The sequence below is a fragment of the Sinohyriopsis cumingii genome, chromosome 12 (assembly GCF_028554795.1).
Source record: "Sinohyriopsis cumingii isolate HCF-2022 chromosome 12, ASM2855479v2, whole genome shotgun sequence".
Lineage (NCBI taxonomy): Eukaryota > Metazoa > Mollusca > Bivalvia > Unionida > Unionidae > Sinohyriopsis > Sinohyriopsis cumingii.
The window spans coordinates 115,836,730-115,853,909 of record NC_142972.1 but is presented as its reverse complement, the minus strand read 5'-3'; the positions used below and the strand labels follow the sequence as shown (position 1 = coordinate 115,853,909).

Genomic DNA, 17,180 nt, shown 5'->3' with positions numbered 1-17,180 from the left:
CTTATAATATAGTCATTATGGTTACAATACCAGTGTGAGGCAGTAAATCTGTGGAGTTGATTTGCTACATAGTACTGCACTTTAATACAGTCATTATGGTTACAATACCAATGTGAGGCAGTAAATCTGAGTAGTTGATTTGCTACATAGTACTGCACTTTGAAACAGTCATTATGGTTACAATACCAGTGTGTAAATCTGAGGAATTGATTTGCTACATAGTACTGCACTATAACACAGTCATTATGGTTACAATACCAATGTGAGGCAGAAGGTCTTAGTCCTGAATCTTGTCAATTCCTGATGATTGCCTGAAGTTTCATTTTACTTTCAAATGGTGTAAGTATTTTTATAAACATACACTGGATCTTATATGAGTGCTCATTTTATATGCAATTTATGAAATGGTTTCAATAATTTCTGGGTTTTTTTGTGAGCACAAGATTTCAGTTATTTAATGAGTTTAATATATTTCATTTGAAATGAGCACAAATGTTTGACTTTATTTATTGCATGATGAAAAATACTAATTTTATTTGATCAGCCTCAGTAAAGTATAGCATAGTGTAGTATAGTATAGTATAGTACGGTATGGTACAGTACAGTACAGTACGGTACAGTATAGTGAAATACTTTTAAAGTAAATTTGAATGCCTCAATCATTACACCTTTCCTTTGCATAATGTTATAACCTCATTAGTGACATCATTAGGTGTTATTACACATGTAACATATCAGACAACCGTGATATATATCAATTAATAGTAAATATCACTGTCGGTAGTCTGGCGATAAATATTTATTATCCAACCTTGATAGTGACTTTATTAATGACAGAGAATGTTTAAAGTTACTAAGTGCATAATTTGTGGAAAAGTATTTTAACTGTGCTACATGTTGCCAGTTTTAATACATTTCCAAGTAATGGTTGAGTCATATATGCCGTGTTTGGGGACAGCTTGTAATATTAAAATTTTTTGATTACCCTTTTTTTCTGCATCCAGCGATTGTGCCGAATGTCCTGTCAAGAAGCACGGAAAATCATTGGATCTGTGTCCGTACATAATGACAAACTTGCAGTGCTTGACTGCACTAAAAGGTACATCCTAATCAGAGGAGGTCTACGCAAAACATGATGTCAACATGCTACAGTCGTTATTTACCCTGACATATATTTTCATAAGCAATTTGAATTCTTTCGCCATGGCAACTTGTGACAGTCCTTATTTACACTGACATTTCTTTTCATAAGCAATCCAAATTCTTTCACCATGTCAACCTGTGACAGTCCTTCTTTCCTCTGACATTTATTTTCATAAGTAATCCAGATATTTTCAGAAGACAGGATTATATGCAACCATGCGAAAGTAAATGCTGAGAAAGCAGGCTTGTAAGTAATGGTACAAGGAGTAGATATAGAACAGTCTGTAAAAGAAAAACTACTTGGAATCATGACTGGCAATATCTTAAACTGGAAAATGCAAGTTGATAAGGTCATTAAAAATGTAAACTTTCTGCTTTATACCTTGAACAGAATAAAGTCCTGTCTTTCTCAAGAACACGGAATTCTATAATGCCACATCTAGAATATTGGTGTTCTATTTTGGGGTGAGAGTAATGCAGAAAATCAAGAGGGATGTCAAAGGTTCAAAAGAGAGTAGCCAGAGTTATTCTTAATGCAGATATATTTACATCATAAGCAAATCTTTTTCAAATCCTTGGGTAGCTTCCATATCAACAAAGTACTGAGCTTGAAAGGGTTTACTACCGGTAGTCTATAAATCATTACACGAATTGACCCCTGTGTATCTTAAATGTAAAGTTGTATAAAATTTTGGAGCCTATCGATGGAATTCCATACCACCCCATATAAGGTCAGCCGACTTGTCCAAGGTCTTTTTTAAGCATCTTAGTCAGCATGTACATAAGCAGTCCTTTGTATGATTTTGTGTAATTCAGTTTTACTCTAATTTTAAAAAAATGTTTTTACTCTAATTTTAAAAAATGTACTTTCATATATGTATTCACCCATAATGCCTTGAACAGATTCACTACTAATCCTGTATGTACTTATCATTAATGCCTTGTACATATTTTATAGATCAGTTATAAATCCTGTATATACACCTATCCCTCGATAACTCACGCACATCTGGGTCCAAAAACATCAGCCGCACTATATATAAGTGAGGCGCGAGTTATCGAGGGACCTATAAAAAAGTCCAAAACCAATAACGGGATCGACGTAAATGCAAAAGGGGGATGGGTGGGTTGGCAGGTTATAGTGTTGAATACTCGATTTATAATTGTGCTGAGATTAACTGTGAATAAATATCTCTTCATAATGGTGTACATTGTTTATTTTTTCCTCATAGAGCAACATTAATTTCAGGATAAATTAAATTATATTGAGGAGATCATCAAAAACATTATTCCATATGGTTTCCATTCACTTAACATGTGTACCACTTCACACATTATGTACTACGTCACTAATTTGTGTGTTGAATTGGATACATTCTAGTTTTATTGTTTGATCCAAATTAGACAGTTTTTTTTAATACAAAAGATTGACACTCTTTTCAAGAAACATTGTCAATAGATAGATAGATAGTAAATAAGTAAGATAGTAAGATAGATAGATTTGATTGTGGTAAAATGAAAAAAAATTCACAAGGGTTAATCATTACCAACATGAATTTAATGGGTCTACAAATTTTAAACAGTATAAATTTGAACACAATAATACTTGCCGTTTGTGACAAGCTTGTCTAATATAGCTTCACATTTTGAAAAAATCAGTTAATTCGTTTGATCCCGTCATCTGAATCAACATTATATAAGTAATCCTGAAGTTTCTGCACATCATTAAGCCAACCTCGAAGTGTAGACTCAGCAATTTTAAGTTCATTGCAAACTTTGGCTCTCGCTTCACTAATATGAACCCTATCTATGATGCACAGCTTTTCAGTCACTGAGCACGCCTTTCACTTGATTCCTTTACTCTCCTTGGTCACATTTACAAATGATTAAGACACATTACTAATTGGCAATATATACTTTAATGATGTTAAGTACATAAAAATGTGAAACCATTTTCGATGATCAAATAAATAAAAAAATTGATATCGGTAGTGACCACAAGAGCTTATGCTCAGATTTGCATGCCTTTTAATTTGTTCTTTGTACATCTCTTGCTTGATTTGATACAAAAGACATAGTCAAAGTGATAAAACAATACAGGTCTCTTTTCATTGATGTTTTTTAATGCAACAAACACTCCCCCAAGTTGTTGATCAAAACAAAGCTGGCATGTAATTAGGTTCTCACAGAAGTACTCACGGGTTTCGATGTGACGGTTGATTGACTCTTTTCATGTTTTCATAGAACATAATATGTTGCGATTATAATGTTTACACTGAAATGGAATTATAGGATTAGAACATGACTTTCACATAGCAAGACATTTAATTGGTGTTTATTTCATTTTCTTTTGCCACCTGTTAGCATTTAACAGAAGATTTTGTTGATCATTATTTCACCAGACAGCTGTTTATTTACAGTGTATTTACAACTATTTATCATTAAAAAAACCTACATAATATATGTTATCTTATTTAGTACTTAAAAATTTTACAATATGGATTCTATCTTTACAGGCATTACTCACCATTTTCGATGATAAAACAAGCGATGTATCAAGGTTTAATTTACCAATTCTTACCATAATTTTTTCACATTCAGCATATTTTAAAGATATTTAAAATATATTTTCTTTGGAAAAAATCGGGAGCCACGCCAAACACTGCTATAAGCGGGATCATGAGTTATCAAGGCACGAGTTATCGAGTGGTGTACTTATCATTCATGCCTTGTACATATTTTATAGTAGTAGGAGATAAGTTATTAAATTCTTAATAGTACTGATGTCTATAGACAACTCAACTTGTAAAATGTGTACATTATGTGCATTTACTTGTAAAAGATCTCATTGTAGATGGGTCTGTTAACCAAATACATTTGTTAAAAATAAAGTCATTGTTAGTAAGGTCATGTGATCAATGCGTAAATGTTTTGTTTTAGAATTCTCCGTATACTTATAGATACATATAGATGTTAATTAATTTTGTTCTTTGAATTATTTCTTTCAGAGTACTAACTGATGCCCAGACTAAGTTAGGTGAAGAGTACATCCTCAGTGCTTTTCCATTTGAGCATGATAAGTACAGGGCATTGAATATACTGAATACAGTAAGTATAGGGCATGAACTGGAATTGTAATTATATGTACTGACTATACTGAATACAGTAAGTATAGGGCATGAACTGGAATTGTAATTATATGTACTGACTATACTGAATACAGTAAGTATAGGGCATGAACTGGAATTGTAATTATATGTACTGACTATACTGAATACAGTAAGTATAGGGCATGAACTGGAATTGTAATTATATGTACTGACTATACTGAATACAGTAAGTATAGGGCATGAACTGGAATTGTAATTATATGTACTGACTATACTGAATACAGTAAGTATAGGGCATGAACTGGAATTGTAATTATATGTACTGACTATACTGAATACAGTAAGTATAGGGCATGAACTGGAATTGTAATTATATGTACTGACTATACTGAATACAGTAAGTATAGGGCATGAACTGGAATTGTAATTATATGTACTGACTATACTGAATACAGTAAGTATAGGGCATGAACTGGAATTGTAATTATATGTACTGACTATACTGAATACAGTAAGTATAGGGCATGAACTGGAATTGTAATTATATGTACTGACTATACTGAATACAGTAAGTATAGGGCATGAACTGGAATTGTAATTATATGTACTGACTATACTGAATACAGTAAGTATAGGGCATGAACTGGAATTGTAATTATATGTACTGACTATACTGAATACAGTAAGTATAGGGCATGAACTGGAATTGTAATTATATGTACTGACTATACTGAATACAGTAAGTATAGGGCATGAACTGGAATTGTAATTATATGTACTGACTATACTGAATACAGTAAGTATAGGGCATAAACTGAAACTGAAATTATATGTACCATATATATTCTCTTATAAGTTGAGTCCCACTGCAAACAACACAGACATCATGTAATGCACTGGTAGATCAAATTCTGTGTTGTTTGTTCTACTGATTACTCCGAACAAACTGCATTGACCCAGATCTGCCAGCACAATATGCAGTGGCATATTTGGTCTCTGCTTTTGGATCTGACTTATAATATGGTATATATGGTACACTGTAGCAGCATGGTTGTGTATAATTCATTGTGTAACATGGTCTAAACCATATGGACTAACAGACTGGGAATTAGTCCAAGTTATTCATTATTTTTATATGCTCATCATTATGTATTTTAATCAGTATTGATCATTTTATTTTTATCACTCCAGTGGCCTAGTGTTTAGAGTGTTTGTCTCGTAGTGGGTTCAAACCCCAACCAAGTCATACAAAAGACTTACAAAAATGGTACTAACAGCTGCCTCGCTAGGCACTCAGCATTAAGAGGTTAGTGTTAGGACTGGTCAGCCTGGTGTCAGGATAATATACTGGGTGGGACATCATACTACATGTCTGCGACATGATGCCCTAGTGCTAGACATCACTATAAACTGCCACACTGCAGACATTATAGCAATATGACTGAAAAATTGATAAAGCTATGTTAAAAATCCTAATCACACACACTCATATTCTTTAATTGTTTTGTACATCCTGTAAGTTCGCAAAAAAAAATTTTTAAACAGATTTCTAAAAAGATATGTAAAAATATTGAAAACTGTTTATAAAAGAACTGCCAAGGGACATGAAGAAAAAAAAACTGTTCTTTATAATTAGTTGTCCTGTATGAAGGAGTCGTCTGTACTCTGAAAATGTTCTTTATAGCCAGGCACCAACATATATGTGACAGTAAAGTCTTCACATAATACATTTCTATTGGTCAGTTCTAAGTGACACTAAAATTTGAGCCAATTGGAATACTGGGTTCTAAACTTAATGTTAAGTTCAGACTTAAGTTCTGCTGATGAAATCCAGGCCAGATGTCAGTGATGCTGCCAGGCCACACAAATCTGATATTAGCTATGTGCAAGAGCTCAGGCCATGAAACCTGAACTCGGATAGATAAAAATCTATGATGCACAAATATTTTTGGCATAATCTGGACAAGTTTGGATCTTTGTAATGTTGTCTGCCTTAGCCTTGGTCACCAAGGTATTTTTTTTTTTGCTTGTCTGATGGTTTTCTTCATGCATTTTGCTCTGTGTCTGAATGTATATGTCTGGAATCCATCAGGCTTGCAGTTCAAGGCAATGGCAGGCCTTTGAGTTAACAGTGGGTGACTGTAAAGTTCATTCTGCTGGCTCAGATCAGAATACTGAATGTGTTTTATGTGTTATTGATAATTTAGAGAATTTTGATACTGTAATGGAAAATTCCTCCACAACACAACCCTGAGTCCTGCTATCTCGGGTTCTTTAGGATAGGTCTTTGTATTTGGAGTGATACCCTGCCTAATCTGCCTGAGGACTTGTGCTCCAGAGTGCAACAGATTTCTACACCGACGGGATACCATCTTAATCCTGGCTTCTTGTTGCCAACTGAGTTACTGGGTCATTGAGTCATCGACTGGGTGTTTTGTGGTTGCTGGATCATTGACTGGATTGTCTTCTGGGATGCAGGGGCACTGCCTGGGCTGCTGATTCATTGACTGAGTTACCTACTTTGTTACTGTCTGGGTCTCTGAGTTGCTGACTGGGTTGCAGAGTCGTCATCTGTGTCAGTGACTGTGTTGCAGAGTCGTTGACTGTGTCACAGAGTTGCTGACTTGGTCACAGAGTCACCAACTAGGTTGCAGTCATCGACTGTGTCTTCCTCTGGCTGCCGACTTGGTTGCAGAGTTGCCGACTGGTACATCCTCTGGTCATGATGGCACATTGTTACTCACTCAAGATCGGCAGAGAGAGGTGAACATTGCAAAATGATGAGAGAAGAGAGACCTTCAGTAAAATGTGTATTGTCACAATATTTCTGCATTTCTTAGATGAGCCTTATAGCACCTGTATCCTGGTCAGTGAAAGACCTAGTCCATACTCTTTTTAGATTTCCCAGCCTGGCCTTTACCTGTCTGGAGAACTACAACCAAATGTCCTTGCTCCAGCAGGTGGTTGTACTGCTTCATTTGCAAGGGGATGTCTTCACACAATACTGCTTCAAAATAAACCACCATAGCAGCCACAATTGGCACGTATATATATATCCAGGCAGAATCACATGGCCCAAAACTTTAACAAAACAGAAACTAAGTTATATGAAACAAAAATTACTGTCCATGGATTTTCTCATGGCTTCACTTTGGATGCATTTTCTGGGAACCTTATATCAAATATAAATAAATGAAGATTCCCAGGCAGTTCAAGGAACATTGAATCTTCTTAGTATTTAGCAAGTCTTAATTTCCCTTTGCAGCCCCACAGAAAAAAAAACATAAAAAATCATCAATGTATTTTTTTGCTCGACAAAATTTTCTGAAAGAATTTATTATAGAAAGCATGTACACATAAATATATTTATATACAATACATAACAATATCTCAACTGTATTACAATATGAAAATGAACATGATGGTAGTTTGTAGATGATAAATTTATACAGATAAGACATAGTACAGAAAAATCATTTTTAATCTCAAGATTCTTCGGACATGTATCACTACACCATGAGACCAGAAATAACCAGATTCAATATTAACTACATCATGACACCAAAAATAACCAGATTCAATATTAACTACATCATGAGACCAAAAATAACCAGATTCAATATTAACTACATCATGACACCAAAAATAACCAGATTCAATATTAACTACATCATGAGACCAGAAATAACCAGATTCAATAATAACTACATCATGACACCAAAAATAACTAGATTCAATAATAACTACATCATGACACCAAAAATAACCAGATTCAATAATAACTACATCATGACACCAAAAATAGCCAGATTCAATAATAACTACATCATGACACCAAAAATAGCCAGATTCAATAATAACTACATCATATCACCAAAAATAACCAGATTCAATAATAACTACATCATGAGACCAGAAATAACCAGATTCAATAATAACTACATCATGACACCAAAAATAACCAGATTCAATAATAACTACATCATGAAAGCAAACTATGACACCAAAATAGCAAGAGTCAAAGTATCACTACACCAAAAGACCAAAAATTACCAGATTCAATGTAACACTAAAATATGACACCAAAATAACTAGATTCATTGTATCATGCTATGCCTATTTAATTATTATTGGGTTTTTTTTTCTTCCATGATTATATGTTATGATAATTGTATTTTGGACTTGACCTTGCCCAAAATCAAGTTCATTGTGTATCTGACCAGTAACATTTTTTTTGTAAACAAATAACACATAGTTAATATTTCTCTATGAGTATTGATTAAATAATAGATTTAGGACATTGGAATTCCCCCTTGAACAGCCTTCTGTACCTGATGTTTTCCATGTTATTTATGATTTGAGTAATACCGGTAGAGCTTGTCTTGTTGACAACTTAGAATATTATACAATGAACAAGGGAGATAAGCTGTTGATAAAGCTCAAAAATAACTATGTCTTATAGTTTTAAATGATAATGTTCAACTCTGTTGTTCTTTGACTTCTGTCACACACACAAAAAAAAAATTTATCAAGAAACCTGAATATTATAAAATATTTTCTTAGACTCCTGAATGTCATCTCTTCTGGATCCCCTAAATATCGTATCTTCTGGGTCACCTGAATGTCGTAATTTCTGGATCACCTTAATGTCGAATCTTCTGAATCACCCGAATGTTGTATCTTCTGGATCACCTGAATGCCGTATATTCTGGATCACCTGAATGTTGTATCTTCTGGATCACCTGAATGTTGTATCTTCTGGATCACCTGAATGTCGTATCTTCTGGATCACCTGAATATCATATCTTCTGGATCACCTGAGTGTCATATCTTCTGTATCACCTAAATGTCATATCTTCTGGGTCACCTGACTGTCATATCTTTTGGGCCACCTGAATGTCGTATCTTCTGGATCACCTGAATTTCATATCTTGCAGGTCACCTAAGTTTTGTATCTTCTGGATCACCTGAACTTTTTTATTATTCAAGTTGGATTGTATATTTATAACTAAATTCTTCATGTAGGCTAAAAGCACATACAAGATAATGTCCCACAGAACTCCAAGGTGATAAGTTCAATAACATCAAGCCTGCCAGATATGTTTTTCTTTGAGTACTCTGATAGTCTTCTTCTGCTGTGTTTCATTGGGTAGTCTCCTTTTGGTGTGTTTAATTGGATAGTCTGCTTCTGATGTGTTTGTTTTATTGGGTAGTCTGCTTCTGATGTGTTTAATTGGATAGTCTGTTTCTGATGTGTTTAATTGAATAGTCTGCTTCTGGTGTGTTTAATTGGGTAGTCTGCTTCTGATGTGTTTGTTTCATTGGGTGGTCTGCTTCTGATGTGTTTTATTGGATAGTCTGCTTCTGGAGTGTTTGTTTCATTGTGTAGTCTGCTTCTGATGTGTTTAATTGGATAGTCTGCTTCTGGTGTGTTTAATTGGGTAGTCTGCTTCTGATGTGTTTGTTTTATTGGGTAGTCTGCTTCTGGTGTGTTTAATTGGGTAGTCTGCTTCTGATGTGTTTAATTGGATATTCTGCTTCTGAAGTGTTTAATTGGATAGTCTGTTTCTGATGTGTTTGTTTCATTGGGTAGTCTGCTTCTGATGTGTTTTATTGGATAGTCTGCTTCTTATATGTTCTTTTGGGTAGTCTGCTTCTCTGAAGCAGTTCGTGCATAATCCTACACAGGTAATTTCTTTCCCTTTCAGGTGAGATCCTTTGTTGGAGAGAAAGTTCCAGCAGGTGGTCACCAGGGATATGCGGCTCTTGGAGGGCTGTATACTCAGGCTCGTCCCATGGTGCCTCATTTATATGGACCCCTAGATTATCAAGCAATGCAAATCCCAGTAAGTATCATATGACATCCATCTTGTCTTGTATTTAATTGAATGTTGCAAAAGATGATATTTGCTGTCACCTTGATGCCTTATTAGTGAACAGGGATAAGGAACAGAGACACATGTATCTGCATTTAGCACAGTAGTTGCAGCGGAATATAAATAAATATTTTTCAGAAAATTGTTAATGAAGCTGCAACTATTTAGTTCAAAATGTAAAGTAATCCACAGAACTTCCATGTATTAATTATTATACCTTAAGTCCTAATGAACGATAGGGAAACAAATTTAGCAGTATATTGTTTATCTTCCTCCAGGGACAAGGGAAAATTGAGATCCCACCAGCAGCTCAGCCAGGTGTTGTTCCTTCAGTATACACAGGCCATCCTTCATATGCCTACCCAAGGGACAGAACCTACATACAGGACAGGGGCTACCCAGGGAGTGCTGAATTTCCACATACAGTTTCTGGTGTCAAACCTTATCCTGCTGGTGCCCCACCAATTTCATTCCATAGTGGTGCACCAAGCCCCACTGGGTTCCCCAAACTGGAGGCCTCTGGATATTATTAAAAATAATATATCCATATGCATGCTTCATAATAGATCAGTAGTATGATGTTATTTCACAGATTAAAAGTATTTTTTTTATGTTGAAATATCTTTTAAAAGGCTCTATTTTTGGAAACACATTCATTGAATTCGCGAATATACCAATGGGACTACCTTTTTTCATGGTGTCTTTATGGATAATGTGATTAGCTTACAACTAACATTTTTCTTTTTTCTCACAGTATAATATTACAATGGGGCAAAACATTTCTTAAGAAGAATAAATCTGATGTTCAAATGCATGAGTTGTGCATCTCATTGGCCATGTATCTATTGAAAACAATATTGTAGCTGTATTGTTGTTATGACCTACATATTTTTAGGCTGTGTTTAAAGGGAACATTTTTCAGATATTACAGTTGTGTTTTTCTTGTCCATGATGACTTTTCCAACAGTATTCATTAAAAGAAATGGTCATGTCTGAAGAAGAGCATCTTCCCACATTGCTCTTTTTTTCACTTGTGAGGATTATGAGCACGACTAGTCATTATATCAGTGGTATGCCTTGGTTGCTAGAGTTAAAAGAAGATACATATTTATCGGAAAAAGAAATCCAATTTATCTAGTTTGACAACCAGTTATTACAGTTTGATCTAGTTATATGCCTGACCCAGAGGAAAAATAGCACCTAGTCATTATTGACCAGATAAAAGGGGTTACATACGAACTAAATATTTGTTTTGTCTCCGTTCATTTGACTGCTCCTATCAGTAAACTTACTTTGAACTTTGCTACATTTGACCTCAGTCTTACTTACAGTCCTTAATATGTAATGTACACAAATGTTAAATATAACTGATGCCTGAAAAACCCAAAGATAAGAGTGTCAGTTTCATTCTCTTTGATGTATGACTTTCACCATTTTCATATCAGTATTAAAATTTGCCAATAGGTTTATAATCAAAGGTATAGAAAAAAAACTAAAATCAAAGGTAGAGAAAAAACTTAAATCAAAGGTATAGAAAACATTTTGCATTTGTATTCATATTTAATAATTTAGAAATGATTGATGTTTAAGATGATCAAAAGTTTTGCTTGATCCTTTTAATAACTGTGATATATGTTTATTCATTTTTCTTGCTGTTAACTGTTTGAAATGCTTAGTTAATCATAAAGCTTGCTGACATTATATTGTTTTCTTTGTTCTTATTCAGTATACATTTACTTCTACAGTATTATAATCAGGTTTTATCAAAAGCTGTCTTGCTTGTGTTTATGTATTTTAGTATAGTGATCATTGTGTTGTTATGCTTCTGTTTATTTTAGGGCTGTTCCAGTAAAATATGCTTGGGACCCATGGAAGGCACTTTCAACAGGGATTTGTCACCTGTTGCTGTAATTTAGAATTTATATATTTTTTTATGTGAATTCTGCATAATTAGAGTACATTTGTATTTATGTTGAAATACTTCCTTCCCTGGATACCGTGTGTATTTTATATTGAATTTCATTGTCACAAAATATTTACTTATAATGTGTCAATATACACTTGTAAGTTGATCATTAGAAAACACAAACATTTAATGTAAATATCTCTGCCAAAATAAATAAAAATAGTGCCATTTTTTGTGTGTTTGTGAATTAATTGTCATATTTTTCAGTGTAGCTGATCCTGAAACAAGATGCAAAAATATAATTACTGACTATGCAATATTAGAGTTAGAATCATCCAGCATTGAATTTAACATTAGAATCATCCAGCATTGAATTTAACATTAGAGTTAGAATCATCCAGCATTGAATTTAACATTAGAATCATCGAGCATTGAATTTAACATTAGAATTGTCCAGCATTGAATTTAACATTAGAGTTAGAATCATCCAGCATTGAATTTAACATTATATTTAGAATCATCCAGCATTGAATTTAACATTATATTTAGAATCATCCAGCATTAAATTTAACATTAGAATCATCCAGTGTTGAATTTAACATTAGAGTTAGAATCATCCAGCATTGAATTTAACATTAGAGTTAGAATCATCCAGCATTGAATTTAACGTTAGAGTTAGCATCATCTAGCATTGAATTTAACATTAGAGTTAGAATCATCCATCATTGAATTTAACATATTAGAATCATCCAGCATTGAATTTAACATGTTCAGGAATTTGGTTTTTATTTTGTTTTTCTTTGCACTTACTTGCTTTGAATTAATGGTCAATCACAAAGACTAGTATTTTTAAGGTCCTGGTTATTTTACAACTTCATCGGATATTTGGTGCTGTGATTTTATATTTTATAAATGAAAAGATGGCAGGACACCTATCTTAGATTACAAGACTGATTAAAAACCTGAGTTCTGCCCCACCCCAACCAGCATCTTGGCACTCTGACAGCAGTCTTGTAATACTGAATGCATGACCAAAAATGAAAGACATTAGGTTGCTTGACTTAATCCTATAGTAAATAAAGAGTCCCAACTTCCAATAGTATAGACTAATTTCAGCTATCATGGCAGGGTGTACACTTTTCTAAATTTTGTTTTACTAATAATTTTAAAATAGTTTTATAGACACAGACCTTCTGGTGCAATTAGTGATACCAGGTCTGGGTCTGCACCATTTTGAGTCTGGTGTGCATTGTCTATAGCATGCATTTTGTGATGCTATATCTAAGTCAGTACCGTTTGAGGTCCAGCATGCATTATGTGATGTCAGATCAGGGTATATACATTGTGAATTTCTGCTTGATAATTTCATAGATTATACATCAGTTGTGCTGATAATGCTAAACCTCATTTTTTAATTTTGCAACAAGTTATGGAGTTGAATTATATTGGGGGGGTACAGCACTATATAATTTCTCAATGTTTAAAAGTATTTGAAACTACATTTCTACAGATAAGATATTGATGACATTTTTTGTATATTTTCAAGGACAACTTTATCAGCAAAAGTTACTAATAATGAGATGAAAAAACTTAATGGTACTGTGCTGTACCACTGTAGGAAATCAATACTTTCGTACAGCAAATTACATTTATTTTATTCTCCATTCACACTAAAGATGAATATGAGTGAAAAAACCCAGCACAGATGTATTTATGGATTGTACTATGTATTTTTTTTGCCATAACAATATTTCTTAAATATGTGATGAATCATATAGGTGACAATTATTGGTAGATGCATGATTTTCCTGTCTGGGCCAATGGACTGGTCTTCATTCAGTAGCCATTGGTCTTGTCTTGGAATGACATGTATCTGGAACCTTGTCTTTGGTGTATGCTTGTATGTTTACTCTCTAATTGATGCTATATGGGAATATGCTGCCAATTTTTTGGCAAATTTGGGATGTTTTCAAGTCCAATGGAACATCCATAGGCATCTTCCATATTAGGAAAACATGGATGGGCCATTTTCTGTAATTATCAGTTCATGAATAGCTCCATAATTGGTCATGTCAGCTTGATCATCTCAAAGTTAATTGTAGTTTGACTGCAATCAAAACCTTAATGCTAAATTCGGGAACTGTACATTTGCAGTGACATAGCTTAGTTTACATATGAACTGAATTAACACTAATCACCAAGCTGGCTTTGCCCAGTGTTAGCTATATGATTGAAAATTACAGATGTACATGATTGGGTACTCTTTTGGGACTTCCTTGCTGGATATGATTGTTTACAACCAAGTATTATAAACATATTTGAATATGCATTTATCAAGAAAGCTTTATATGTAAAAAAACTACTCATACATGTGTTGCTCAGATTTGGCACATTTGGTACACTGTTTAAATTGAGATGTATTTGTTTTCTTCCATAATTCACATTGACTGCTTGTGTAAGAAACATTTACGTATTTGGTAAATCTCATCACATCGTATGGTTATGTTTTACATTCATTATCAGCTTTACAGATTGGTAAAAGTAAATGATGATTATTGTTATTATAATAATAATATATTACAACTCTGTGATCTCAAACCATGTAACAGAACGATGCAAAACCAAAAAGTTTAGTAAAATTTGATAAACGATTTATTTCCCTAGAATACAAAGTGGAAATTTAAAAGGAACTTACATTATTGTAAATTAAATTCATAATCATAATCACAAATGTTTTATCACACATCCAGAAATATAGAATATTCTTTATGAATTCCAGTGGTCTTGAATTTAGTTGTACCAATAGTATTGATGTACCACACTGATATAATCCAGAAGGTCATTGAATGAATCCTCAATAATTCCAAAGTAATGTTTTAGCCCAAAAAGTCAATCAGCACTTTTTAATTCCATTGAATCAGTTAATTAAATGATTCATGTCAGATTATATTGGAATACAATAAAAATGATTCCACAGACTGATATTAAAATGGGAATGAATAATTGCTTACAGACTGCCACCTCGCCTATTTCACAACAGAATGCCCTGGATGTGAGTAATATCAAATGGACAATTCCATCAAATTCAAAAACAAGGTCAGGTCTTGAACTTAAAGTTAAGTAAACATCGTGACAGTAATCAGGTAGATAATGGAATTTCCCAGGGAAAACCGCAGGTCTTGATCATAATTCCAAGTAAACATCTTTTTAACAAATGACAAAAGTCAGGTAGGCCAAAATGACACTCTTAATCATGGACAAAGGTCAAGCACAATGTAAAATTAAATAATAATAATAATAATTATTATTATTATTATTATTATTATTATTACTAGTCTCAGTGTTATTGTAGCTATTTTGTTGTCATTGTTGTTTATCTAAAATTCAGATATAGCAGACTAGATTTTTATCCCTTCCTTTCACTTTGAAGCAAATCACCAAGAGAAATTATGAGGAAAAAATTTATGTTTGCTTGCAACAGTAACACCATGCAGTAACATCAAATTTTTTGTCATGGACTATACATATATTGTTTTCATTATTTGTGGACACATCCAAGAAAATGTTTTGACCTGAGCCACACAGCTATATAGAAAGGTCACAAGGACACCAAGTTTTGTTTCATTGTTCTTCTTTTCCAAAATTTAATAAAATCCCATATACTTTCATTATGTCAAAGATTATCAAATTACCAACTGAAAATTCTTTCAGTAACTACTTTAAAGAGGTAAATTGTTAAATGTATTACTTTGAAGACATGTTTATTTCTAAATCTCCAATAATAATTGACTAGATATATGGATAAGATGTTTGACTGAAAATATCTAAAGTCTGTACTTTTTTCTATAAATACACAAATTTTGCTTGCAATGTAATGAAGTTTTCTGCTGTCTAACTCATTGACCAATGCTCTCTCTGATGTATGTGAAAAAACATATCTATCTGAACGGTCCTTGCTCTTTTTTCTGCATTCAATAGTGAAGAATGAGAGTCTGTACCAGTCTAACAGCATGGTTGACACATTAACCCCTGGAGGTTTTTGTCATTTTAGCCTGAAATTTGAGTAGGAAACACATTTTGAAAGCTATCTCTGAATAAATCCTAATAAATCAACTTCCAGGTGTTTTTCGAGTAACATAATGCTTAGTTGTGTTAGAAACATCATTTTTCATAGGCTATTTGTCATTTTAGCCTGAAATTTGAGTAGGAAACATATTTTGAAAGCTATCTCTGAATAAATCCTAATAAATCAACTTCCAGGTGTTTTTCGAGTAACATAATGCTTAGTTGTGTTAGAAACATCATTTTTCATAGGCTATTTGGCTCGTGCATGAGCAGAAGGGTAAAAGTTGGAGTTTTTTTTCTTTTTTTGCTTAACGGACCCATTATTTTCTTATTGAGACCACTCTTTATTCAAAATGCCTATCTTACCCAACTTTTTGCAAAGGTTCATCTGTCTGTTTGCAGTTCATACCAGTCTGCCTTAGATCGGAGACCAAAAAGTCTAAAATCCAGACACAAAATCGGATTCCGACCATGGGTGAATTTTGGTTGGAAAAAAATCAGTTCCAAAAAATGAGGTTTTTCCCTCTGTATTTTGTAGTGCAACTAGAACTTCCAGATTATTTGGTATCATTGTAGAGCTACATCTGTCTACCTTTCTATAATACCACCCACTTTAGTGTATCATACATGACCTTAATGCTACAGAGCTCGGCAGTAGACTACTACCTCCTGTCACATAAACTCGTCACCAGGGGTTAATGTGTTAACAAGGATTTTTTAATTTTTTTACAAATTGTTAAGGAATGGCTAAATTTGTAATTTATGTGCATTGTCGATGCACAGGTGATTAAATACACAAGGAATATTCAAATTTGGTGATGTCATTAAAATTCACCCATTAACACATTAACCCTTAGAGGTTTTTGTTGTTTTCGCCTGAAATTCAAGTAGGAAACACATTTTGAAAGCTATTTCTGAATAAATCCTAATAAATCAACTACCATGTGCTTTTCCAATAACATAATGCCTAGTTGTGTTAGAAACATCATTTTTCATTGGCTATTTGGTTCGCACATGAGCAAAAGGGTAAAAGTTGGATTTTTTTTTTTTTGCTTAATGGACCCATTATTTTTGTATGAA

The 17,180-nt window shown here is 33.5% G+C and overlaps 1 protein-coding gene across 1 annotated transcript in view; it reads left to right on the top strand.

Moving 5' to 3' along the window:
• Positions 1-12,266, top strand: part of LOC149787298 (uncharacterized) — a 29,880-nt gene extending 17,614 nt beyond the window's left edge. Inside the window, exons 4-7 of the mRNA XM_089977836.1 lie at positions 1,005-1,099; positions 4,152-4,251; positions 9,962-10,099; positions 10,408-12,266. Coding sequence (XP_089833962.1) covers positions 1,005-1,099; positions 4,152-4,251; positions 9,962-10,099; positions 10,408-10,662 — 588 coding nt within the window. The 3' untranslated portion in view covers positions 10,663-12,266. The remainder of the gene's footprint in view (positions 1-1,004; positions 1,100-4,151; positions 4,252-9,961; positions 10,100-10,407) is intronic.
• Positions 12,267-17,180: the final 4,914 nt, after the last annotated feature.